The sequence below is a fragment of the Mixophyes fleayi genome, chromosome 9 (genome assembly GCF_038048845.1).
Source record: "Mixophyes fleayi isolate aMixFle1 chromosome 9, aMixFle1.hap1, whole genome shotgun sequence".
Classification (NCBI taxonomy): domain Eukaryota; kingdom Metazoa; phylum Chordata; class Amphibia; order Anura; family Limnodynastidae; genus Mixophyes; species Mixophyes fleayi.
In genome coordinates, this window is record NC_134410.1 from 49,938,212 (window position 1) to 49,965,449 (window position 27,238).

General features: G+C 41.7%; 1 protein-coding gene across 4 annotated transcripts in view; it reads left to right on the top strand.

The window, feature by feature from the left end:
• The first annotated feature begins 3,068 nt into the window (after positions 1-3,068).
• Positions 3,069-27,238, top strand: part of CAPN6 (calpain 6) — a 249,077-nt gene continuing 224,907 nt past the window's right edge. For all 4 annotated transcript variants that reach the window (XR_012678872.1, XR_012678871.1, XR_012678870.1 and 1 more), the window contains exon 1: positions 3,069-3,233. Coding sequence is in view for 1 of the 4 variants with exons in the window: in XM_075184325.1 (XP_075040426.1) it covers positions 3,069-3,233 (165 nt within the window). In the remaining 3 variants the exon portion in view is untranslated. The remainder of the gene's footprint in view (positions 3,234-27,238) is intronic.

Below are 27,238 nucleotides of genomic sequence, written 5' to 3' on the forward strand. Positions count from 1 at the left end.
AGAGCAGATATAATAAGTACCCGAGTCAGAATCTGAGATGTGTATATATGACATAATACATATCCTGTCAGGGGCGAACGCAGGATTTTAAAAGGGGGGGTTACCCCCCCCCGGACAAAAAAATTGAGAGCGCTGCTGCGCAGGGCCATCTTAACAACATTATGGGCCCCCGGGCAAAGCAGTGCACCGGGGCCCCTACATATATATATATTTTTTTCAGGATTATTTATTCTAATTAAGAGCCCTGCCTATGGGGCCCCCTTGTCCGTGGGGCCCCCGGGCACCTGCCCATCGTGCCCAATGGAAAAGATGGCCCTGCTGCTGTGCATGCGCAACTCCATTTCGGCTGCCCTTTACTGTACAGCAGCTGCGCCGCTGTCATTGAAGCGTCCGCGACGGTGCTGTATTGTACTACAATACAGCACCGCCACGGACGCTTCTATGACAGTGCCGCAGCTGCTGTACAGTATTATGTAGGGGCAGTGTTTAGCCCCCGATCTTCTCGGAGGGGAGGGGTTTCTGGAGAACCAGAAACCCCCCCCCCCTGCGTGCGCCCCTGCCTGTGCTTTTATATTGGTCAAGCATTTCTGAAGTGAGTTCTAATATCCATAAAAATGTATAATATATGTGTAACAACATTTAACTCTACTCCTGCATTAGCGCAGTACCTCCACTCAAGTCTTCTGTGTTGCACGATGTGGGGATGAAGGAAACTTGTCTTACCAACTTGGGAGACCTCTCAGGGGAAACACAACACAGCATGTATATAAATAAACACATTTATCCTTTTATTAAACAGGAGGGGTGACTGAAAAACTGATGAGAATTTACCAGGTGGTGCAGTGAATAAGCTGTAATATACAGAATGCAGTATACAGTTCAATAACCAATACATCACTTAATCAGGGTTAGTGTGCACTTGTCAATCACCTCAATACTCTGAGATACGTTTCACTAAACAGAATGTATCTTCCTACAGTCCTACCACTTTGACAGACAACAGGCTGTGCCAAAACTAAACCTGGCTACCCTGGGGGGGGGGGCTCCGCGAATCGCATCATTTTGGCCCCACCCCCTGTGACGTAATGATGCATCATTTTAACATGGGGGGGCGGCCTAAAATGATGCGATTACCGAAGAATCGCATCATGGAGGCTTGAAATCTGCCCACTTCACTAGGAAGTGAGCAGATACGGGAGAATTGCCAGCTTTCCCTGGAGTCCGGGAGACCTACCCGGAATTCGGGAATCTCCCGGCCATTCCGGGAAAGTTGGCAAGTATGGATTAGCTTCCATAATCCACTGTAAAAGGAAAAAAAGCTGAATGGTATTGCCTGCGTCTTTAACTGATGCACTAAGGCAATGCTGCAGTTGCAAAATTCAGGAACAGTAGAAAACGATACTTCTATCTCAGTCTCTATGCAGAATATGTACATGTGTTTCAACCATGGATACACTTATCTGTCACGGTGGAGGCAGGACACTGGGCAAGACTCAGCAGCAATCAGCAGGGACCGGGCCTCCTCTTGCTTGCAGACAAGCTTCTATGTCCTGCTCAAGCTCGTTTCTTTAACTAAGACTCTCCTGCTCCACACTCCTCCAAATGGCTGCCCTCCAAGCTATCTGACCTGCCCCCTATTTATGTCCTCTTCCCCTCTAATTGGCGGAGACAGGCTCCTCGATCTCCATCTATCCTCCACCCAACAGCCTTGATTGCTGGGAGATGTAGGCATATATCTGTGCCTGGTGCAGCCATCTTTGAGGAGCAGATTGGCGGCTCCATTTTGGTGTAGTCCTGTGGTTATCACATAAGGAAATAAAATACCTTTAAATTAAGTGACCAAGTACAGAAATATGGTTTACACAGGAAATACAACTCCAGGGTTAGCAGAAATATGAAGTATTAAATTCTTTATAAACATACAGAATCATCAAGGCATTTTTTTTTTAATAACACCCGGAGTTCGGGCATTTTCACGTCCGTATTCAACTAGAATCGGATCTGAAGAAACGTCTCTTGTTGAATACCGATATAGGTACACTCTGCCTGTATGGCACTTGCACTATTCAGGCACAATACACTGCAGGATTTGTACAATATATACGTGGAGTATAAAGTCCCTGATGAACACACAGGGGGGGAAAAAAGTATTAAATTATAGTCACTTGTTAATAATATATTCATTTATTAAAAAAACATTTTTTAAAAAATGTGTTTTTTTTTCTTTTTATCTCAATGAAATACATTTATCATGATGTTATTAATGTCTATTGTACATAAAAGGCATTTTTACAGCTGCTCTTGATTGCAAACACATGTTCTATTATGCACACGCGACCGTCAACAGTATTACACAGCACTTACACTGGATCTGTAGCTGGTGCTGATACGACTGAAAGACCCGTACATTAGAGATGCCCAAAGTTTTAACCGGGCGCTGTTGTGTGCATTCGAGCTTAGCAAGCCCTTACTGCAAATTGACTATGTACATACATCCATTAAGTCATACTAGTCGGAAGTGTCCTTTGCGCTCATAGATGAATTGCATTCTCTGGCGTATAGTCCGTTTCTGGGCATGCGCAGAGTAGTTTTGTGCAAAATACTGCACATATCGGTATTTACGTTTGTTAATGAATCAGGCTACATGTGTTCCTGACATCACGAAGAACTGACTATTAATATATATATTAAATTTACATAAGCTTAATGTGGTTATCTTTAAATTAAATTGATAGAATCTGGCATCTTGATTTAGTATGGATAAGTACCATTTATTTCTCTTGTTTTTATATAACATACCTCTTACATAAAGTATAACAAATCTATTACCTTGGAGCCAATGACCTGTTAGCGCAGCCAGGCTTCCACAAACATGTCACAGTCTTTGAACTTGAAATGCCTCTCAGACTTTGCTTTTCAGGCGTGCATTACAGACACGATACAAATGATAGGTAGAATCTCTCTTTCATCTACAAAGGGAAGAGTGAGAGTGCTGGATGTAATCACGGGACAGTGTTTCTAGTGACAAATGTAAAATGTCTCGCCTTCTGTTCTGTTTACATTTAGAGATGGCTCCTCCAGTAAGGCACCTGAAAAATCAGAATTTCTGGCAGCTGAAAAATGAATGTATGAAAGCTGGAACTTTGTACGAAGACCCAGAATTCCCAGCATCAAACGAATCCTTATTCTACAGCAAAGCTCCTCCTGATTTAATACAGTGGAAACGCCCTGGGGTATGTTTTCTTTATAAATTATTATTTAAATTTTAATTATGGCAAAGTTGCAATGGTCACTGACAAATGAAAGAAAACATAAAAGGAAAAACTGTTCCAAGAGAATAAGTACAGGTACAGGTAGAGGATAAAAGTTATCCACAGTAACTTCAGGAAATCACTAAAGAGAAAAAGTGAAATTATTGCTGCTACTCAGTGATATGCATACTTGCCCACTCTTCCACAATGTCCGGGAGACTCCCGAATTCCAGGGAGGTCTCCTGGACTGCTGGGAGAGCAGGCAATTCTACTGCAATCTGCCGTCAGGAGCCAAATTGACATGATTTGCCGCGCCCCTCCACCCTGTGGAATCTCCTGGAGGCCAACAGTAGAAAGTTGACAGCTATGCTGATATGTGATCGCCAAGTCTTTCTTCTTACAGTTACTATGAGGAGCTCTGCTAAGCAATTGATTGACGAAGGCAATGCTAGGGGAAGTTTGTAGAAAGACAAGGGTCATTTTAAATGTGTATTAGTAGATTTTAGGAATGGGTCTCCAAATTTCAGAAAATCACCTTTTTTAAAAAACCAAAAGTAACATACCTGTAGTAGTAAGAGCAGGGACTTTAAGACCTTCATATCTCAATATCTCAACCTATATGGTTCATTTAGTTGGCAAAGGAGGGAGCCTTTTTTTATCTTACTCTAAGAGCATATTTGCCTAACACACCAGGAGAGCAGTCAGTATTCACGGAAGAGCACTTACCTGTCTCCATGGTACGTGAGAATGTGCCACGATGACTTGAATCATGGATCATAAGATAGTAACATTTTGTACCTAAAATATCTATGTTTTGGGACACAGACTGTTCTCACACAAATCTGTATTGATCGTTTAACACAGTTTTAAAACCCATTTATACAACATAAGAAATATTTCTGGAACACAATTTCCTACCATCTGGTAAAATAATCAATGTTAATGAATAGAAGAGGACAATCCAATTCCCAGAATCCCCTAGACAATCAGTGTAATTTTGTTATGACTTAGATCATCCTTATGCTTCCCACGGTGAATGGTTTTTTGTACAATATATTTAATAAAAGCTTTAATTACCATATGTTAATAATAAACAAGTTGCAGCTATTATAAATATGTTGTTTTGAAAAGGTCTATTTTCCATGTGATGAAGTTTCTTCGTTTGCCAAGCCACTCTTCCCTGATCTAACGTCCTAAAGTAATAGTATACCTCTCAACATTTATCCAGGCAAAATTGAGACAAAATAGGCCCAGCACCCAATCCATCAAGGCACACCCCCCAAATCACCCAACACAACTTATGCCGCCAAATCAAGCCCAATTTCCAGCATGGCACCCACTTCCATGTAAGCTCCACACCATATTGGTGCAAAGAATTGGGAGAGTTCGGAGAAAATCTGGAATATTGAATGAAATGTGATAGTAATCAGCTCTTTGTCATGAGGTTTATACAGTTACAGATGGTGAGCATAAAAAATACCATGCCCTATTCCCTATTTCATTTAGGGTCTCCCACGAAACACCAGGGCAGATGAATAGAGAAAGGAACATGCACTTATGAGAGCCTAAACACATTAAAGTAAAACACAAATGCATAAGTATAGATCTACTGCACCGAATAATGTTTACAGTTCGTAAATGCCCGTCAGTGATGTTGCCATTGGGATTAGCCATCAGGAAGGCTTGTGACATTTATAGGTTTCTCCAACGCAATTTACCTTTTTGGAAGTCGTGCCGGAGAAAGGGTCCAAGGCCTTACTGCCAGTGTACAATCAAGTTCATAAATATTGGGACATCAACACAATTCTCATATTTTGGGCTCTATACAGAGTTGTGTTTTGGGAAGGTTCAGACGGCTGCAGATCCTGCCATAGGCTACAATACAGAGCACTGCACCCCCTTCTTTTCAGGACAACAATGTGATTACAGACTACAAGAAGTCCATTACAGAGGAACACAGTAATACAGCTATATATTTATGTGGCCAATATATCTACGGACAATCAGGAGCACTATATAAACCCATATCTTCCATCGATACCCACGATCCCCTGAGGAAATTCGCTTGAGCGAATGAAACGCGTTGGGACACACCTACCTAGTGACGTCATACCAGAAGCCACTCTGTGCATCCTACTGTGGAATGCACGCTACACACCGCTACACGCCGCTGGGATCAATACTCGTATGGTCTGGTCCTACATGGTCAATACCATCCTTCATCAAGCTGGGACTTTTATCCATCATCAAAGCCTCCAAGTAAGACTCATACGATCAAGACACTAATCTGGCCAATTAGTACATCGAGTCAGAGGACTCGTGTTTACCCGCTCACACTCTAACCCAGGGTAAACTCTCTTGGGGATTTACTGCACTGGACTTACTATATTGGACATTAGATTAATCTACCTATCTGCACTATTACTGTGTGTTTTTATCCTATAGCGTCTACTCATCTATGATCCATTGTATTTTACTTTGTTTTTATATGTTAATTAATGCTGTGGCCGGCACACATGTTTGTTAAATTTATTTATTAAATGTATATATTTATCTGCTAATACTGTATCTATATTATCATTCATTATAACTTAGGTCATTTAGACCGATACTGGTCGTAATCAGCACATATCTAGGATTCATCTAACCCTTTTTATTTACTTCAACCAGTATATTTACCATTGTCACTCAAAAGGAGCAACTTGAGCGCTCACTTTACACTATTTCTATACACAACCACAATGGATTTGAAATGAAACTAACAAGATGTGCTTTAACTGCAGACTTTCAGCTTTAATTTGAGGGTATTTACATCCAAATCAGGTGAACGGTTTCTATATGTGCCTCCAACTTTTTAAGGGACCAAAAGTAATGGGACAATCGACTCAAAAGCTATTTAATGGACATGTGTGGGCTATTCCCTCGATATTTCATCATCAATTAAGCAGGTAAAAGGTCTGGAGTTGATTCTAGGTGTGACATTTGGAATCTGTTGCTGTCGACTCTCAATATGAGATCCAAAGAGCTGTCACCATCAGTGAAGCAAGCCATCATTAGGCTAAAAAAAATCAAAACAAACCCATCAGAGAGATAGCAAAAACATTAAGTGTGGCCAAATCAACTGTTTGGAACATTCTTAAAAAGAAAGAACGCACCAGAGAGCTCAGCAACACCAAGAGACCCGGAAGACCACGGAAAACAATTGTGGTGGATGACAGAAGAATATTTTCCCTGGTGAAGAACAACCCTTTCACAACACTTGGCCAAATCAAGAACACTCTCCAGGAGATAGGTGTATATGTGTCAAAGTCAACAATCAAGAGAAGACTTCAAAAGAGTGAATATAGAGGGTTCACCACGAGATGTAAACCATTTGTGAGCCACAAAAACAGGAAGATCAGATTAGAGTTTGGCAAATAACATCTAAAATAGCCATTACAGTTCTGGAACAACATTCTATGGAAAGATGAGACAAAGATCAACTTGTACCAGAGTAATGGGAAGAGAAGAGTATGGAGAAGGAAAGGAACTGTTCATGCTCCAAAACATACCACCCCATCAGTGAAGCATGGTGGTGGTAGTGTCATGGCGTGGGCATGTATGGCTGCCAATGGAACTGGTTCCCTTGTATTTATTGATGATGTGACTGCTGACAAAAGCAGCAGGATGAATTCTGAAGTGTTTCGGGCAATATTATCTGCTCATATTCAGTCAAATGCTTCAGAACTCATTGGACAGCGCTTCACAGTGCAGATGGACAATGATCCGAAGCATACTGCAAAAGCAACCAAAGAGTTTTTTAAGGCTAACAAGTGGAATGTTATGCAATGGCCAAGTCAATCACCTGACCTGAATCTGATTGCGCATGCATTTCACTTGATGAAGACAAAACTGAAGTGGAAATGCCCCAAGAACAAGCAGGAACTGAAGACATTTGCAGTAGAGGCCTGGCAGAGCATCACCAGGGATGAAACCCAGCGTCTGGTGATGTCCATGCGTTCCAGACTTCAGGCTGTAATTGACTGCAAAGGAATTGCAACAAAGTATTAAAAAGTGAAAGTTTGATATAGGATTGTTTAGTTTGTCCCATTACTTTTGGTCCCTTAAAAAGTGGGAGGCACATATAGAAACTGTTGTACTTCCTACACTGTTCACCTGATTTGGATGTAAATTTCCTCAAATTAAAGCTGAAAGTCTGCAGTTAAAGCACATCTTGTTTGTTTCATTTCAAATCCATTGTGGTGGTGTATAGAGCCAAAAATATGAGAATTGTGTCGATGTCCCAATATTTATGGACTTGACTGTATATAGTGTGAGTAGGACTTACACTATCTAACCTGAACCTATTGCTGGAGTAGCAGCCATACTCTCCACTTTAGTGTCAGCACATTTGCATAATTACACTCATAATTCAAAAACCTCAAAAACATAGTGCCTGAGTGTAAATATTAAATGCCCATTCTGGCCCATATTCACTTTTTTCATTGAAATGCATCGAGATTACAAGAAACTGGCCAAAACTGCATTTAAATGTGAGTAAACATTCCCTTTTCTAATATTTGGAAACATTGAAGCATATAAAGCAGAACATTTTGGAGAAGTAATAAAAAAGTCAACATGCTTTCATCAACCCATTGTGCTCCACAATTCACATTTTAAGAAAATACTATATTGCAAACAAAAGTGTTTAAGCAAAAAAAAAAAATGCATTAACCACAATTGTAGGATATACTTCATAAATGTAAAATATAAATATGTGTCCTAAAGCAATTGAACCAGCCAAAATTACCCACACAGTTTTCATGTCTTGTAAAATCTGTTGTTTCATCATAGTGTCCACATGGGGTGTGGTCACCAAGAGATTTGAACTAGCAAAAGAGCTCATAGATGGATATAAAATACATTATGCTCCATTGGTATGTTTGTGATACTTATCATTGAAGAAATGTTGCTTGAAAGCTATTTAATATTGAGCAGAAATGGATTTAAACCAATGTGCCAAGAACTGAACTCCACTCCTGGCAAAATCACAAATACAGCTTTTCTCAGTGTCTCATACTGTGATGATTGCATATTACTGACTGGGTGGTAGTCATATCTAAGCACTGCCTATCTGTGTTATGACAAGCACACCTTTTCCCCAGATGACTGTGGTTAAACTAAGTCAGGAGAGTGTGGGAATAAGACAATGCGTATCATTCATGTGTCTGTAGGGCCGCATTAATCAGTGGGTAGAAGAGGTAGCTACCCAGGGCCCAGTCCACAACTCTCTTGTAAACCTAGCAACACACTCCTGCCACTACCAGCTGTTTGTGTCGTTAAAGAAGCTGGAGGTGCAGTTACAATTATCTAATGAGTCCAGTGTTTCCACAAATTCCTGGGGGTAAATGTATCAAGCTGAGAGTTTCTGGCGGGTTTGAAAAAGTGGAGATGTTGCCCATACTTGCCTACTTTCAGTAGGCGACGTCCAGGAGAGGGGCATAACTAATGGGCGGGAGGGAGCGGGGCGACTCGAATCGCGTCATTTTGGCCCCGCCACAAAACGTAATTTTACTCGTGGGGGCGGGGCCAAAATGACGCGATTCTCTGTGAATCGCGTCATTTTAACAATGGAATTTCGGGACGCGGGAGAAATGCCAGCTCTCGCGGGAGTCCGGGAGACTGACCCAAATTGCGGGAGTTTCCCGGACTTTCCGGGAGAGTTGGCAAGTATGATGGTGCCTATAGCAACCAATCAGATTCTAGCTATCATTTTAATGTACTAAGTAAATGATAACTAAGGGTTCAATTCTTTGTGTAAAAGAGCTACCTAACAATGACAATGTATATGTTAAAAAAGATCAGTCTCGGCGTGTGAGTAAAAGCTCAGATTCAGTGGAAAGTGAGACGTTCCAATCAGGTGAATACCTGAATACTCTCCAATAAGATGAATACCTAGATACTTTCACAGCATGATTTGCCATAAATAGTTCAGTCAGTCAGCAAACACAAAGTGTTCAGCTTTCCTATTGGATACAGCTTACACTGACCGATATCAGCCAAATATCTTTATTTATTTGAACTGCTCAGTGGGAACAGCCACTACAGACTAGTTGTCTGCATGTATAGTTCAATGCTTTCTACTCTCCCCAAACTTGAGGTAATTTAATGGCGAGTATGAATTTCATAATATACCCCACCAGTGTTTACAGTCAGGCAGAGCTGCATTAAGGCAATGGGCATCCTGGGGCACAGACAGAGGGGATCCCTATGGTCTAATATGGCTATCATTTTACACAAATACCTTGGCAATACTGTCTGCACTACTGGTAGGTGCATGCAGCGTTCACAAGCAGTACTGTGTGAAGTGGGACATACCTCGCAACTGTTCTTGCAGTTGGACTATACCCTGACTGAGCGGCACAGTCTGGACTGCCCCGCCGACCTCGGGACAGTTGGCAGAGTGTCCTGCCCTCTTCTACCTGTTATTGCAGCTTTCACTCCCTGCGGCTGCTGGTGTCTTTAGTCCAGTTGCTGTTTGTCTGGATCCTGGAATATAGGGGAAGGGAGGGAGGAATGAATTATATTATTTGCGGCCGCAAGAATTAAGGTGGCTGATCCCACAGGATGGGCCAGCCACCAGGTACTATACTGTTCCTTGCTGGCAACCCTTGAGCCGGTACCAAGAAAGAACCTGGTCCAGTGGGCTCTTGAGAGAGAGGGGGGGGGGGGGCAGGGCACATGTCCTTGTGCTCCCAACACCCCTCCTTAATCCTGCTCTACTATCAGAGGATGACTTATTTGAGCTGTTGTATTATTTTATCATAGTAGTGTAATAATTCAAGTGTAATAAAAAAAGTTGTACATACCATGTGTTTTGGTTGTGTGTTTTTTTTCCTTTAAAATGCAAGTGTATATTTAAAACTGTGGTAAAGATGAAATACTTAAATGAACCCCAACACTGAAGCTTTCGCATATGACAAATGTGTTAACCCATTTAAGTTAGATGTAAGAGAGAACAAATGTGTTACCTTTGATCCATTTCAGTGCTGTTCGGCTTCTCTGAAAACACATCTTAAGTGCAAAACCAAGGGGCAGATTTATCAAAAAAGCTAACACCTTATAGACCTGTTTTTTAGCTTTGCCCTATATTTGAAGTGGATTACTGCCAGCCAGAGGACATTTTTCTCCACTTTGAGCCTAAATTGACAAGTGTCGCATTGGGGATTTTGTTTTAAGCTCTTCTGTATCAAACAATTAGAATTCATGAAAGGATGAACTGTATGGAACTACAGGGTTTTGCACAGCAATAGGTCTCAGTTTCATTTTGCCTAATTCTCAGGATGGTAATAACAGAACAAAATTATTTTAAATAATGCTTTATTCTTTGGGAGGAATTCAATTGGCCTCATTACTCTTGAGAGTAACGTGGCTCGCGCACTTTTACTGTTACTACGGTAATAGTGCCCATTATTACCATTAGTACAGTAATTTCAACGCTGATTTTTGCTCACAACTCTGAGAGCCACAAGCAGAATTCTGTGTTAGAATTACCGTACTAATGGTAATAACGTGTACTATTATTGTGTCATGCACAATAACATTCACTGCACCATTCAAACTTATTGTTACTGTAGTGTACGTTTTACTGTATATAACAAAAGACTGGAAACGGTACACTAGCTCTTGCTGTCATCTGATTGGACAAATGTGTTAACATTTTTAACATATCCCATAATTCAATAAACGTACCATTTAAGGCTCACGATAGAAAGGGTGGTGATATAATCCTCTGTCTGTGTTCTTTGTCATAATTACATTAGTTGCTTAGTTTATTTCGCAATGTGTCAGTAAAATATCCAGCGCCAAAGTCTGGCTTCAATTTATTTGTCCAATCAATTAAAGCAAACCATGTGTCTTATGTAGCTCATGTTTTGTCTTGAGACAAGTCTCCAGTGAATGTCTGGTTGCAGCCAGACTCCATAAATCTAAGCGACCTGTTTAATATATTGTAGAAAACCTACATGAGAGTCTGTGTTCCCTAGCAGGAGCTTGTGCTTTGTAAGTATTGCAGAATTCACAACTGTGTGCAACAGCCAGAAAGTTGAACTGTCATAGACCTTATTAAGAGTTTACTGAAAGTGCTTGTATAATTAGGGAATTATTATTACACAAACAAAACAAAATGTTAAACTCCAACAAATAGTGAATTTTTATTGTATCAATAATTGTGGTACAGAGCTATGCTAACATCACTATTCCAGCTCTGGCAAAGCCATTATCCCACCATAGGATCCACTAGATGACATAATGGAAACAGCAAAAGTGGTTAAACAGCTGCTTTTGTTCAGATATATAATTGTTGTCCTTTTCATATATAAAAAAAAAAGTAGTTTCACTAGATTATTCCGTCAAGAAAGGTTCAACAATTTTTTTTTAAAATCAGGAACCAGAATTTTTTTTAAACATTTTTATTAAGGTATCTGCAAAAAAATAGCAGATTATAGCACCTACCTTCTTTACACATAGCTCACACCCTTGCAAACATTAATACACATCATAACCCATCTATCTCAACCTTCCACCACCACCTCAAGTTCATTCTCTATGACCCCTCTCACTCCCCAAACACATTTACTCTCCTTCTTCACATCCACTACCCACTGAACCCTTTCTCTAGCCTATTGTCCCTCTCATCTTCCTCCTGTCCGCACAATTCCCCTATCAACATGTCCCCTTCATAACTAGTGCCATGCTGTCCTCCTCCTCGTCCTTCTTCTCCTCCTCCTCATCATCATCAAACTGACTCCATCATCATTGTGATAGTTAATCCCCCATCCTCAATCATCATAAACCCCTCCTTTCCGCATCATCAGTAACTCTTATCCTCCATGCATATATCTTTATTACCCTCTCCATTCTACATTATTATTGCCCACTCTGTGCTGCATCATTATTAAAACCCCCAATTCTGCATAATTATTATGCATTATGTGTTGCACTAAGGACCTGAGTCATTAAGGAGAGCAAGGCAAAAAAAAAAGAGTAACTCTGATCCTGGACAAACCATGTTGCAATGCAAGGGGTGCAAATTAATGTATTCTTTTCCACATAAAGAAAAATACTGGCTTTTTTTTGTAATGTAGCACACAAATACCTGATAATTTTATTTTTATACTGGAAAGTTAAAGTTGATCTAGGACATGCCCTACCCCAACTATAAATCTGTCCCACACATTTTAAATTTGCCTTCCCCTCCAATCCAACATGATTTTACCATGGTGCACAGTTACTCCTTTTTTTTGGCTTTGCAATCCTTAAACAAAAGTGTTATGAAAATACAGTTCAACACAGTGGCGGATCCAGGGGGGGCGATCGGGGCAATGGCCCCCCCTAGCAGGGGCTTGCTGCCGCAGGCTGCACATTATGTGCATGTCCGTTCTGCAGTGACAGTGTGCTGCCCGGCTGCTCTGATTGTGTTAACACAATCAGAGCAGCCGGGCAGCACACTGTCACTGCAGAACGGACCTGCACATAATGTGCAGCTGTCGGCAGCCTCAGAAGGCAGAAAGGGGGCGTGGCCTAAATCGCCCCCCCCTAAATCGCCCCCGGTACACCAATTATCTAGATCCGCCCCTGGTTCAACAACACAGTTGAACAAACATTGAACAACATCTGAAGACATACAGAAATAAGCTATTTCTACTGCAACCTGACTTCTCTAACTGTACTGGACATTGTTTATTTGCCTCAGAGTCATCCCTTTATTCTTAAATACCAATTGTATACGGATCATATAGAAATAACTTATTGTACATGTGGCTAGGGTCATCTTGAAATGTGCTCTGCCACCGGGAGGGTTAATGCCAGAGGAAATGAAAAAAATGTATTAAGGCATGGTTTATTAATTTAAATGTATATATTTGTATGGGTGCTGTGGCGTCGGTTAATAAACGTCGCACAGAACCGTAAAAGTTAAGTCCCGGTCGCTGGGGCTGGGAGGGTGAATGCATTTATTTTCATATTGGCAATGTATTGATTTATTATATGATTTTGAAGGAAATTTGTTTCTGCAACTGTCTTTCCCATGCTAATTATTTTTTTTCATTTAAGTGACCAACACTTGTTTAACCTGAATAGACAGCAGGGGGTCATTATCTCTCTTCCCTGTGGGGCTTTTCACACAGAACCTGTCTGAATAATGGAGTAGCAAGTAATTTAGGAAATAACAGATTGATGTGAATTTTATAAGTTAAATTGCGTTAATTCCAAGTTTAGAGAATATATCACATCTTGGTGTTAAATATCCGATGTAATATCTCAAACATTTTGGTGCCACTAGCTGCAATGTAAGAAGGTGTTAACCCCTCTAGGCTGACTAATGTACAGGCTGCATGAATCAGCCTGGATTGGTTAAAGGGGCAGGTGGCTGGATTACAGAGTAGGGCTGCGAAACTGTGTAAGAAGAGCCCTGTTTTACAATGTAACATATTATTCCACCTGTAACTTCTGGAAGATTGCTAGTACTTGTAACTGTCCTTGTAAAGACTTCTTGAGCTAATAAAACATCATTGCTTCAAGATCCTGCTTTGACGTTTACTTACCTGCTGTAATTCCTGTGACCACTCTAATCTGTTATCCGACAGTTCTAACGTTGGGGCCCAGCTTCTAGTACCAATGCTTTGCCTGCTACCCTGTAGCAAGAGCTACTCTGGTCTGAAGGAATAGGTTAGGTGTACCAGCCCAGGTGCCCAGCAATTTGGTGCACTAGCAGCGAGAGTTACCCAGAAGGAAGCTAGGCACCAGTGAGGTAGCCTAGTGGTGACAGCAGGCCCCTCCTTCTGTGTTTGGAGAGGCGGTGAAGAAAGGAGGCAGTAGCGAGGCAAGCCCAGCCGGTCCACAACAACACAACAGGGTGGCATAACTGTCTTTCTGCCATACCATCTTAGATGTCCTCTCGCCAGCTCAAACTCAATCTTTCAAAAACCTGCAAGCTTACTTTGTTCCCCACATCAACTCTTTATTTTATTCATGTTACATACATATAAAAAACATTTCCAACATGCATCTCCTCACTTGTCTCAAATTTTCACCCAACTCGACATCTCCATTCTTTGCAAGATCTGTGTCTTCCACGCTCACTCATTACCTGTTCCCATCATTGGTTTCAGGACTTTTTCCAGGCTGCAACCACTTTCTGGAATTCCTTCCCTCGCACAATAAGACTTTCCTCTAGTTTCCAAACCATTTCAGGCAAACTTAGAAGATTTACAACCTCCCTAGGTTAACCGATTACCACCCTTTACATAGTTAACACATGACAACAACTCTTTGACCAACATTGCTGTGTGACTGGATCATATCGCACACTAGGCACTTTTTACCTTTGCAATCTGGCTGGACCAATATACAATATGTAGCACTTAACCTAATGTATTAAACTCCCATTGTGCCATGAATTGTAAGCATGCAAGCAAGATCTTCTTATCTCCCTGTCTGTCTGTATTGCCCAGTATTGTTTTATTACTGTGTTTTTTCCCAATTGTAAAGTGGTATGGAATTTTCTAGCGCTATATAAATCAATGATGATGATGATGAAACCTGCAATCCTTCCAACATCACCTTTTCCTCTCAATCATTGCAAACTGTTCCTCTACATTTAAATGACAATGCATCACTTCCCCTCTAAGTACTAACATGACACCACAGAGCCTGTACTAGCTTGATCAGTTTCCATCTGAAACATTATGGGGTGTCAATTAGATACCATTATCAGAAGTCACAGTAGTAAGCTCTCTACTGCCATGTACACCAAACCATTTCTAGATTCACACAGGGAACAGCCCCCCAGAATTTAGGAGCCGTTACCAAATTTTTGGGCACCATACTGGCGAGCTGGCGCTTGGGATTTTACTAGCTCTACCACATGGGGAATATAATATAATCTCTGCATCCTGCCAACCTTATATTTGTTTGACTTTTAATACAGAAACTGAGGCATGTAATTTGGGATACCAGTGGTCCACATCTAGGTCCACCAATTCAGTCTACCACAGTAATCTAAAAGGGTGGTTTTATCTCCAGGAAGTGGTTACACTGCTATATAAATAGACCGTTGTAAGCGCTTATCCTTTACACTGCATATCTATGTGTATCTAGCAAATTGAAAACATGAGGTATTAGTTCATATTTTGATCAAAATATGTAAGCCTGCATCTCAGTGTCAAGGGCACCTCATTATATGCAGGTCCTGCATTGACCTATATGCTTTAAACACCATTAAAATGCAGTTAAAATCCGATGCACTCACATCCCAGGTATAGGGGTTTATATCTAGCAAGGGCTGGCTTGTTAGCCACATCCAAATGTGTCTTAAATAGCTCGATGGACAGCTGCTATGGCAATAAGGCAAAATTTTAAAACAAAACCTGAGAGAAAACACTCGGTATATCCCATACTACACTGCTATATGTTATTCTATCCTTCCCACCAATCTCCTTGGCTAAATGATTAAGAATAACATTATAACTGAAACCTCTCTCAACTATGTAGTAAATCAGCTCAGCTATGTAGAGACTAGTGTGTGGGCAATCCATTGATTTTAGGGACCAGGGCTACATGTTGGTGGTTTCAGTTCTGGAAATGCACATTCAGGGCCTGATTCAAGTCAGATATACGCACTTTTGCATAGCGTATATTGCGTGAATTCACACTGCATATGCCCAGAAACCAAACTTATGCAATTGCATGGAATTAATATCTTCACACATCTGACACTTGCAACACCTTGCGACATGAGAGGTGGTACAGAAATGAAAGTTGTCAATCAATTTATAGGTTCATAGCAGGTGCTTGAAAGGCTAGGGTTATCCAGAAGTATCCCACAGCAGCTGCTGTGAACCAGTAAAAGAGCTGCTATTCTACTTATATATAAAATGCAGAAATCTCAGTTACACAAATTTGCAAATGCATGATAAGCTACCTGCCACTTAACAGCACTTCTGCTAATAGGTTGATCCTAACTCTAAACAATGAGAATCCCCATATTGGATCATACATTTATGTGTTTTTAAATTGAGAGCTAACTTACCAAGAGCTATTCCAGGAACCTTCAAATGGCAGTAAAGGACTAGCACTCCCCATCAGCTACTGATACCTAACATGCCTCTCAAGGGGAGGGGTACGGATACCCGATGATAGTAGCACCGACAACAAAGACAGCGACATAAAAATAACGATTAACCTCACTGCAATAGTGAGTATATATGTACATACCATCATTTGGATGTATAGCATCTACGACAGCACTTATACCCGTCACCTGTAAATTCCCAATAAACAAAAGGCGGCGACTAGGAAGAACGTCATTCACACTGCTGACAGTGCGATTGCCGCTTTTAAGGCGGCAATGGGTGGACCCACTGCCAAAATACAATATAGATGCACCAAGTCCACCGATTACCGCCTTAAAAGAGGCAATCACACTGTCGGCAACATTCTTTTAACATCAATTAAAGCATTTACATTTTTCAAATGCAAATGTTATTCTTTTCCCTATAAGTGCATTGTAGGTAGAGACAGCGGATTATCAATAATATCAAACTGTGTCCTTATCAATTGCCATCTGAATTGTACTTTTTATTACATTGTAATCTATATGTATATTTTTTATGTGATGAAATATGTTTTATTAGTTGTTTATTTTTAATATTTTTTTTTATATATAATGGCAAATCATTTTGTGGTGTTAAAGATTACTTGGTATCAGTGATTTGCGCTTCTCAAAATTGCATGTTTTTTCTGTAAGAGTTTTGAGGATTGATACACAACCATCCCCTGGAGGAACAGCAATTAGTGCTACAGAGTTAATTCATTTGTGGCTATACAATTATTTTATTGATTTTTATAATAGATTTGATTTTAATCTCCCTATTGGGAATTTAAAGGAGAGCCCAATATTAGTCATCCCTTTTGGATCGGATATAAAAAATGTTATCTATGATAAACTAAAACACTGAAATGGCTACAGCGACAATATTTTAAAAAGAACATACCGTTTTTATCATTTATATTTTAAACATCTTATTGTGCATGAAAGTCTCTTCACACAAAATCAAACCAAAGTACGCAATTTTATTAATGAGTACCATACCTGTAGTTTTAATATATAAGGAATACTACTCAGAAATATTTTCCTGTCATTAATAACAGCTGAATTATCTATTTTTCTACCATCTCTAGACAGTTGAATACATTGGATATGGAGACCTATTTGTCATAGTGGGTAAGAGACAGAACTGAATTTACCACTATACATGTACCACATTATTATATCATAGTCTTGCAGTCAATATAATAAATTATCTTCAACTGACCCTGCAGCATGAAATGTTATTTTAAGTAGAAAAAAAATGAACAAAAAAGTAAAGCTGGTCCAGCTGGAATAAATTCTTTTTTCCCTTTGGGAGAATCGTTAAACACGAACAGCTGCCTTTTCCATAAAGCTGTACATTAGTTACATACATAATGCTTTTAGCTGCCACCTGACCTTTACGTACTAGCGAAAAACGTCTGTCTAGTACACTTTCAGCTTTCAAGTGGCTGCCCAATATTGGTGTCATGTGAATTATTCCTTACAGGCTATATTGTAATACCAGGGTTTAAACCAGAGATGTAACAGAGACATTTTGCACCCTGTGCACAGAGTTTCCTTCTTGCAACCCCCATATGCAAATCAAAGGGAGGGTAACAGTGTAGTACTTTAAAATGTTATTTTCCCATACCCACCCCCTTTCCACTATACCACAGCCCCCATGGTAACAGCATGAGTAATAAAATCTTATTCTGAGAATTACAGCCCTATTGTACAAAATCACATTGCCAGTCCCATTACACAGACAGCCTTACCCAGGCCCTATTCCACAAGCCATATCGCAGAACAGCTGAAATGCTTCATAAGAATAGGCTTTCATGGTAAAACATTTTCCCATTCCTGTAGTATAGCTCAGTAAAAAGTTCCTTGTTTGCCATTCTAAAATGGCAGATGAGATGGGTATGAGCAGGAGGACCAATATTAAGCTGCAAGCTCCATACTTGCAGATTCTTATTGATCCGCCCAGTCATCAGGGCCGCCATCATTGATCATGGGGCCCAGGATAGATTGTAAGAGCAGGGCCTCTGCCTTCCTCTCCACCGTTGTGTGGACACCCTCTCGCAAACACTCTTACCCTTCATAGTTCCTATCAATAGAGTACCATCCCTGTCCAAAATTTGATCTTGAACCCCATCCATTATTGCATAGACTGTATCCCCTTGTAACATATTCACCCACCCATTGTAACATATGACTGTCACTCTCTCCTAGTCACTTATGCTCCACCCCATCTCCAGCAGACTAGCTCCAAGTACTCATATCTTCCCTACCCTAGCTCCTATAGTGTCTGGTTGGGGGGCTGTTCTCTTCCTTCCAGTACTCATACCACTGCTGCTCCATGTGGGGAAAAACTCTGTGCAGTGTGCTGGTGAATCCCACTAATGACATCATTGGTGCTTGGCACAGGCTGCTAACATGTAGTGAGTAGTGCAGCAGCCCTTTGACCACTGATCCACTGGATACCAGTGCAGTGTAAGATCTGCTGGTGTATTCAGTAGGTGGATGAGGGGAGACAAATGCGCCTCTTTGCTCATCAGACCTTCCAGTGACGCATCAGAACAGCCCTGCATTACTTCAGATCATACCTCCATAGGCTGTATAATAAGTCAGTGCAATACAATAGAAAGGGAGGAACCTTGGGGAAAAGCTGTTTCCTGCATTGAAATGATTTAGAAATTGTTTATATCATAAGATTAAAGGAACTACAGGATCTGTCTTTATTACTTTGTCAGGATAACTAGGTCCAAGTCTGATGGGATGTTTCTCAAGGTGTACCTTGCATGGAGCACTGCAACCTGTTGCAATTTCTAAGGATGTCCACATAGCACTATTGGCCATTTTTGCAGTTGCCCCAGAGACCTAAAGATACAAGTTTCAGACACTGGCCAAGGACGCGTGGGGAGTTTACCAGACAGTGCGAATAGCCAGCAAATGATGAATGGAAGGGAAGCAGACTCTGTTGGAGCAGCTGAGACTAGCTGCCGAAGTCCATCATTGGGTGAGTGGCCACAAAGTTGTGGCTCAATTGACCGATGATTATGGGATATATCGGCCACTGCAGGATCGAGATTTGAGATGCCGCCTACAGGACCTGTGAAATGTGACAGGACACATTGCATCCCACCATCGCCGCAATGGCAAAGACAGAGGTGCCAGACCTATGATGTAGCCCAGACAGATGCAGAGGGATTGCCTCAGTAATCGTGAGTACTTTTTGGGACACATTTTGGACTGGCCATGCAGACGCAACTGTACGACATGAGGAGGAATGCGACCCTAGTGAACCAGAGGCAAAAGTCTCAACATTGGCTGTGTATTTGGTCAAGGTTGTGCGGAAGGGTAAGTCTGCAAATTTGCTGCCACATGTCCAGACTGTGTGGGTAGGAAACTAGCAGGGCTCAGGAGCGTCTATTACCCTGGTGCTTTCTGATTTGGTCCTTAGGTCCCATATATTAGGTCGTAGCGTATTCATTACTTTGGTGGGTGGGTAAACAAAAGTCATTACAGTAGCAAAAGCACGCATGGACAGGGGTAGTGTCCATGAGATGGTAGAGGTTGGTTGAACGGGCTTCCAGAGAACTTTGTGTTGGAGGACATTTTGAGGAATGGATTGGCTAGTTACCATACTTTGTTGTCCCCACCTGGCCAGGACTCCACTGGCTTCCCGGGTGTAAGGTGCATGGTTTCAGTTGGACGTAAGAAGCGGGAGGAATGTGGCAAGATGGGGATGTCAGGATATTGAAACTAGGGGTTTAGCCAGCTGGACACCCATTCTCATTCAAAACTTTGGTTACCATTTCTTGTAGACTGATTGGCTAATCCTTTTCAAACACCAATCAGGTTTGGTGCAGATTTCAAATGCTTATTTGCATTCATAGTAGGGGTCGGACAATGCTTTGGGTCTATATAAAGAGCACATATTGCTGTGCTCCTACTCTCTATTTACTGGCCACTGTTGGTTACAGCTCTGGTTGTGCTCGTAGGGCAGCAATGGTTTGGCTGCAAGAGGATCGTGAAGTCTCTATGGCCTTTGCTACCTTGTGCACCCACAAAAAGCAGGAAAATATTGGGTTTGGACTCTACCAGTAGCTAGAGGAATGGAGCCTATCTCAGCAGTCGCAATTGCATATAGTAGTGTCTGGGAATGGATGCTAGCGATATATAGGAGTGCATAGGCCAGGGGTGACGCATAAGACTGAAGAGAGCTAAGCATTAACTGGGTATCCTCACAATTACTTGTGGAATTTTTGTGTTTTAAAGTTTTGTATTACATTGACAAACAGTTTGTTTTGCAGATATGCAAAGTGCGTCCATTATAATTATAGGCAGTGTTCAAAATTGAAATTTAGAAGTGGCAGTATGAAAAATGTAATCGGAATGTAAGTGAATGGAATTTGATAGTTTTACAATGAAGGCAGTAGGAGAAGTGCCGGTATGGCATACCCAGGGGTGTAGGAACTGGCGGGCAGAGGGGGCAGTTGCTGCCCCCCCCATGATTTATGTTAGGTAGGCAAAGACTATGAACTTCTACACAAAAGCGTTCATGCTGCTATCTGAAATCATGGTGCCTGTTCTAAATTTGTGAAACTTGTTTAAATTATAGATTGTCTTTGTATAGATTTAATACAGATGATTGATTTGTTTCTTTGAAAAACTCTAAGGGGTAAATTTATCAAGCTGCGAGTTTCTGGCAGGTTTAAAAAGTGAAGCTCTTGTCTATAGCAACCAATCACATTCTAGCTGTCATTTATTTAGTACATTCTACAAAATGATAGATAACATATAATTGGTTGCTATAGGCAACATCTCCACTTGTCAAACCCACCAGAAAATTGCAGCTAGATACATTTACTCCTCAGTGTTCCAATCATAATTATTTAGTAAATAACCAGTATTGATGACGAACAACTAGCTATTCACTTTACTTTTACCCTGAATTTTGTGCTGTGCATCCAGTAACAAACATGAACTATAGCACATACCACAACCAGTGAGGCAGTGACTATAGATTTAAAAATACTCCCGATCAAATGAGAGAACCTGTCAACGAAATCTGAATAAAAACTAGGTTAATGACTATGAAAAATGTAAAATTTTAATATGAATAATCTAATTTATCTATCTTTCTAACAGCCATTGTACTAATTGGTAAATAATATTAATAATAATATTTATTTAATAATGTATAAATAAATCTTTGGCCAACCCCTGAAACACTGGCAAAAATTATCATAGGACTGGCAGTCTTTGTATATCTACAGTCACTGTTACAACTGTTGTAAAAAGAGATACCAAACACAAGAAATAGGGGCTCCAAGCCCTCTAGTAGTCCTTGGCCTTTTGGCCCTGCATGAAAATTTTTACTCCTACGCCCCTGGGCATACCACCGTATACATTCCAGTTTGACCTTTGTTTATAGGACAAAATTCTATTTCTGCCAACTCTGAAGCTCTGAGCTGGGGCAAATTTATTTACTTTTTATTAAAGTATTTGTGGTTTAATATCTTATGTAATCTAGTTTCTACTTGTCACACATTTTTATGTTACAAATATATGAAATGTTACACCTATCATAGTACAGAACATGTTTTACATACTGCATGTATTGATCTTGTAAATATTGTACGTGGTGAGAAAACATCATTGCCTTCTCTCCCGAAATGTCTGGGATATATTCTGATCGGCCTGAGTGAGTCACCCAGCTAAGCATATTCTTCTACAGCAGGGTTCTCCAACATGCGGCCCAGCACGCCTGTAAATGTGGCCCAGAAGGAGTTTTGGTTGTGGCAAGGGGGCAGCGCTGTTAATGTAAAAAAAAAATCCTGCAAAAAAAAGAAAAGAAAATACTTACCTTGCGGTCACGCGGTCACCTCAGCTGGTACTCCGGCTCCCTCCCTTGTCTCCTCCTCTGTGCGGTGCTCGCAGTGAATGTCGGGCGTGATGTCATCACGCCCAACATCCATTGCGGAGCTCAGCACAGAGGAGACACCCGCGCGAGAAGAACAATCAGCAGCACAGAATTGGAGAAAAGAAGAGAAGTGGACAGGAGAACAAGCCGATTAAAAGATAAATTAAGGGGGATTTTTTTTTTTATTTCAAGGAACGCTGACCAGTGAATAAAAGTCACCTGGTCCTGGAACCTCATGGACCTTATCTCCCTGCTACATACTTCTACTTGTATTACTAATGGGGCATTATATATTATTCTCTTTGACCCATTATAAGTTGTTATCCCTTAGCTAACATAGTGATGTAATTAGCAATACATGTCACAATTTGGGGTCACAGTGATGTGTATGTCAGGTATCGCAGGCCTGGTCAGGGTACCCTGATATACAATGCCTGGCTTAAATGCACTTTATTGATATTGCATCATAACAATACAAAAAGTGATTATAGTATAATAACTAGAGAGGATTTTTTGAACAGGGCGATTGAAAGGTAAGTATAGGGGGATTTGAAAAAAAAGTGATATATATATATATATATATATATATATATATATATATAAAATTATAACCTTTTTTTCTCATATATATATGTTAACTATGTTTTCTATGGTTTTTTGGATGATCAGCTATCGTTATTGTTAGTGTATCTTATGTGCGGCCCAAACCAACTCGTCGTCTTCCAATGTGGCCCAGGGAAGCTAAAAGGTTGGACACCCCTGTTCTACAGCATGCAACTCATTGTCTGAAAGTGAATAAACCTTTCCATTAGAAGACATAAACAAAATCAGTTGGATAACCATAAGACTTTTATGCAGTATCGCCACCTTTTGTTTTTTTTGTAGAATTTTTAATTCTTATAACTAGTGTTCCGGAAACAGGAGGCGAGTGTTTGTGAAACTATCTAAGTGAAATCATCTCAGAAATTAATAAAGTGAGTGTTACGAGCCACTCTGGGTACCGCCCCGACTCACTTCCGCGGTTGTCTCAGCGTCCCGGCCGTCATCATGACGACCGGGACGTCATTTCCTCCAGGTCCCGGCCGTTGCCTAGGCAACGGTCGGCGCGCTCTCTGCTGCTAGCGCCGCGTCCCGGCATATAAATAGCCGGGTGCATGCGCACTATTTGAAATGTTAGCCCAGCTGGGCAAATCATCCTCCCTACAGGCCACTTCTGATTGGCCATCACTTGCTTAAAAGGCAGGAAGGGACAAGCCCTCCCTGCCGGTTATAGTTCCTGCTTGTTCATACTAAGCCTGCTGTGTCTTTTGCTCTCTGATATTTTGACTACTGTTGCTGACCCTTGCCTTGTTTACTGACTACAATTGATCGCCTGTGCCCCTAGACCTTTCTGCCTGGACTCCTACATTGCTGTTTTGCTTGTAACCTCTGACCTCGGTTTTGTGTAGTGGATATTCTGTCTGCTGCTGGCCCTCGACCCTTGCCTGGATTCCACCCTGCTATCACTCCGGTACGCTATCGCTGGGTTCTTCCCAGTCAGTGCGCACCTCACAACCCTCAGCTGTCTGCGGCCAAGTCTGTCCCCACCACTAGGGGCTCCAGCGAAAACCAGACTTCTGAGTAGACTCCGGGTTTTGCGTTACTGGCTGTTGGGGTTCCTAACAATGAGCAGTTACTTTGTGCGGGTAGAAAAGAAAGAAAGAATGAAGATGCAGAAGTAATAGAAACTGTGAGGATACCGGGTTTAACGTAAACTTCTGCGCCACACAGCTGGCCTACCCGGTACCTACCCAAGGTTCAAAATCACCTAGGCAAATATCCAAAATAAAACAAATGAGTTTATTTAACAAAATGGTAGCACAAAACAACAATAAACATATTTAAATAATAATTTGCAACAAATAACACTACAGTCTGGCACAGACAACATACAGGGTATAATGAAAACACTTCAGCAGTATCCTTGTGTCACTCACCAGATTGTGAGTGCTTCTTCCCGTAGGTTTAGGAACCGTGGCCGTCCGCCATCCTGAGGGTCTGCGCATGCGCAGCCCTTTCAAAACCTTCAGTACCTGTTCCTTTAACTTAATTGGCTGATCAGGCAACACTCCCTATATTAAGCACATGTGGTCAATACCACGTGGCCTGATCTTGGAGTCTCATTCCCCATGAGCCTCTGAAGGTGTTCCTGTGTTTCCTCGTGTATTCAGCGCTGCTGATTCCTGTGGTTTCCAGACCACTTCTACTCCTGTGGTTTCCAGACCACTTCAACTCTCCTGTGTTTCATCGTGACTGTTAGCTGATTCCTATCCGCTGCCTCCGTGCACTACAGTCTTCAGACCACTTCAACTTTGCTGTGTTTCATCGTGACTGTTAGCTGATTCCTATCCGCTGCCTCCGTGCACTACAGTCTTCAGACCACTTCAACTCTGCTGTGTTTCATCGTGACTGTTAGCTGATTCCTATCCGCTGCCTCCGTGCACTACAGTCCTCAGACCACTTCAACCCTCCTGTGTTTCATCGTGACTGTTTGGCTGATTCCTATCTGCTGCCTCCGTGCGCTTCAGTCTTCAGCTCATCTCAACTCTCCCGGGTTTCCTCGAGACTGCTACAACTGATTCCTATCTGCTGCTCTCCGTGCTCAACAGTTCCAGCTCAGCTCTGCTCTCCCGTGTTTCATCGTGGCTGCACCTGCTGGTTGCTATCCGCTACCTCCGTGTACCTGCAGAGTCCTGCTGGCTGCTACTCCTCAGTTCTACTTGTGTCTACAACAGCTGATCCGCTCTCCGTGCTTCTCAGTGTTCCGGCTGGTCTCTACTCGCCAGTCTGCATCGGATCTGCGCCTCACTGCTTTCATCTCGTCTAGACCATCGCTACTCTTCAGGGTCCTCCAGGAGTCCAGTTCTACATGCTACTGCTTCCTGAGTATTTGTTCCCCTGCTGGTCTACCTACCTGTGCGCTGCACCTACTTGATTACCGCTTCACCCTCCAGGGACTTCGCATCCTGCCGGCCTCCAGCCGTTCAGGTATCTCTGCACTCCTGTCTGACAGCCTGCTCCTGAACCACGGTATGCATACTTCTCATTGACTGTGCTGGTGTATTGCATATCTTGCTGGACTGAGTTGTTCTCCTCTGGAGTTTACTATCCGCTGAGACTATTGCCATCATTGACTGTGTTATCTTTTGCCCGGATAGTTTCTGTGACTTTGTATTATTGCAGTGCTGTTCAGTCATTACTATATTGTGCATGTCATTGTGGATCAAGTTCAAGGTGCCCGTGTATCCTCTGTATTGCAGTCTCTCCCCGTGCTCCTCCTCACATATATATTCAGTGGTACAAATTGCTAGAGGCAGACCACTGATCTCTGTTTCCTGTGTCACCTGTTCCAGTATCCTCTCACATAGCAGTGGTACAACTTGCTAACGCAGACCACTGACTCCCCGGATACCTCCACTTGGATTCCATTCCTTCACCCAGACAGCGGTACAACTTGCTAACCGCAGACCGCTGACTCTCATCACCTCCTCGTTTCTGTTGGACATTCCTCCTCACTATAGCAGTGGTACAACTTGCTACCGCAGACCACTGACTACCCTCACGTGTCCTTTGTCCATACAGTTCCTCGTGTATTACTACATATATATTACCAGTGCTGCTAGTCATAGACTTTCCTGAGCATCTCTATCATCTGCTGTCTACTGTTCCGTGATCACCCTGCTACCAGAGTACCATATTACCACCTCTACTGCTCTGGTAAGCTTATCACCTGGTGATCCCTGGGTAAAGACTCCTAGTGCCCGTGACACCTTGTCACTTTCAGGGACTGCTGTCTATCAATCTAAGCTTATCCCCCTCTCTCCTTTAAGGTTACCAGCAACGGTAACGGCCTTGGGTCACTCTCACTCCGCTTTCGGCGGACACACAGCTCCCCAAGACCTTGAGACGTATTTCAGGGCAATGGCAGTACTCCAGAGACCGATTGTCCCTTTTCTGTCAGGGGCAGAGATCTATATCCCAACACCAGCCTGACTTCAGCTATCACTTGGTAGTGAATGCCAAATTTCTGTCCTCTGTAGCTCTCTTTTAAGCCCACAATTGACCTCATCAGCAATTCAGGACCTGCCTGATTGGTCCTTTTCTGTGTTTACCTTTTCACGGTTAAACATACAGACAAAGGGATAGCAGATGAGTCACTCCTGATTTAATTAGGGGCAGGTATTGTTCTGTGGCTATACAGCAGAGTTTGTTTAAACAGGAGAGATCACAATCCAGACACAATGCAGTCCTCTGTAATTAAACATAGAGCTCTGTCTGTGGGCCTTTCCCCTATACTAGCATACACAGAACCACAGTTAAGCAAAACAAGAGACCCCCTGGTGTGATGTACATTCATACAGGACTGGTGGACAATAATCCTTTTTCCTTGGCTGACACAATGGACTAGTCTGCAAGATAAAAAAAACCATGCCGGCAGACATTTTAACGATTTTCAAAATAGAATATAAACAAGCTTATATATGACTGACAAATATGGGGAACCAGAGGGCTAGAAAAATTATGTTTTTATAGTCTGCAGTTTGTGAGAAACGATGTGCTGACAGGTTGAAGTGATATTAATACATCATTTCCCAACAGAGACTTCATCCAATCCTCCATGTCCAAAATTGGTGGCCAATTTGACCACACTCACATGTAGGATTAACGCGACCATCCACTGATCAGATTAGGAATCGTTGTAATGTTACACAACTTTAATAAGTAGCACCAAATAAGCGGTTTGCTTCTATAACAAATGACCTGCATCAGTATTTTAAGCCATTTACTGTGTGTAAACTTGATTTGTTAATAAAGCCAGAATTCACTTTGTCAACTCTGTATGAAAAAATGGTTCTGGTATATGTGAAGTGTTCCAAAGAATTTAAATTAGTTCCCTGTGTTACAATG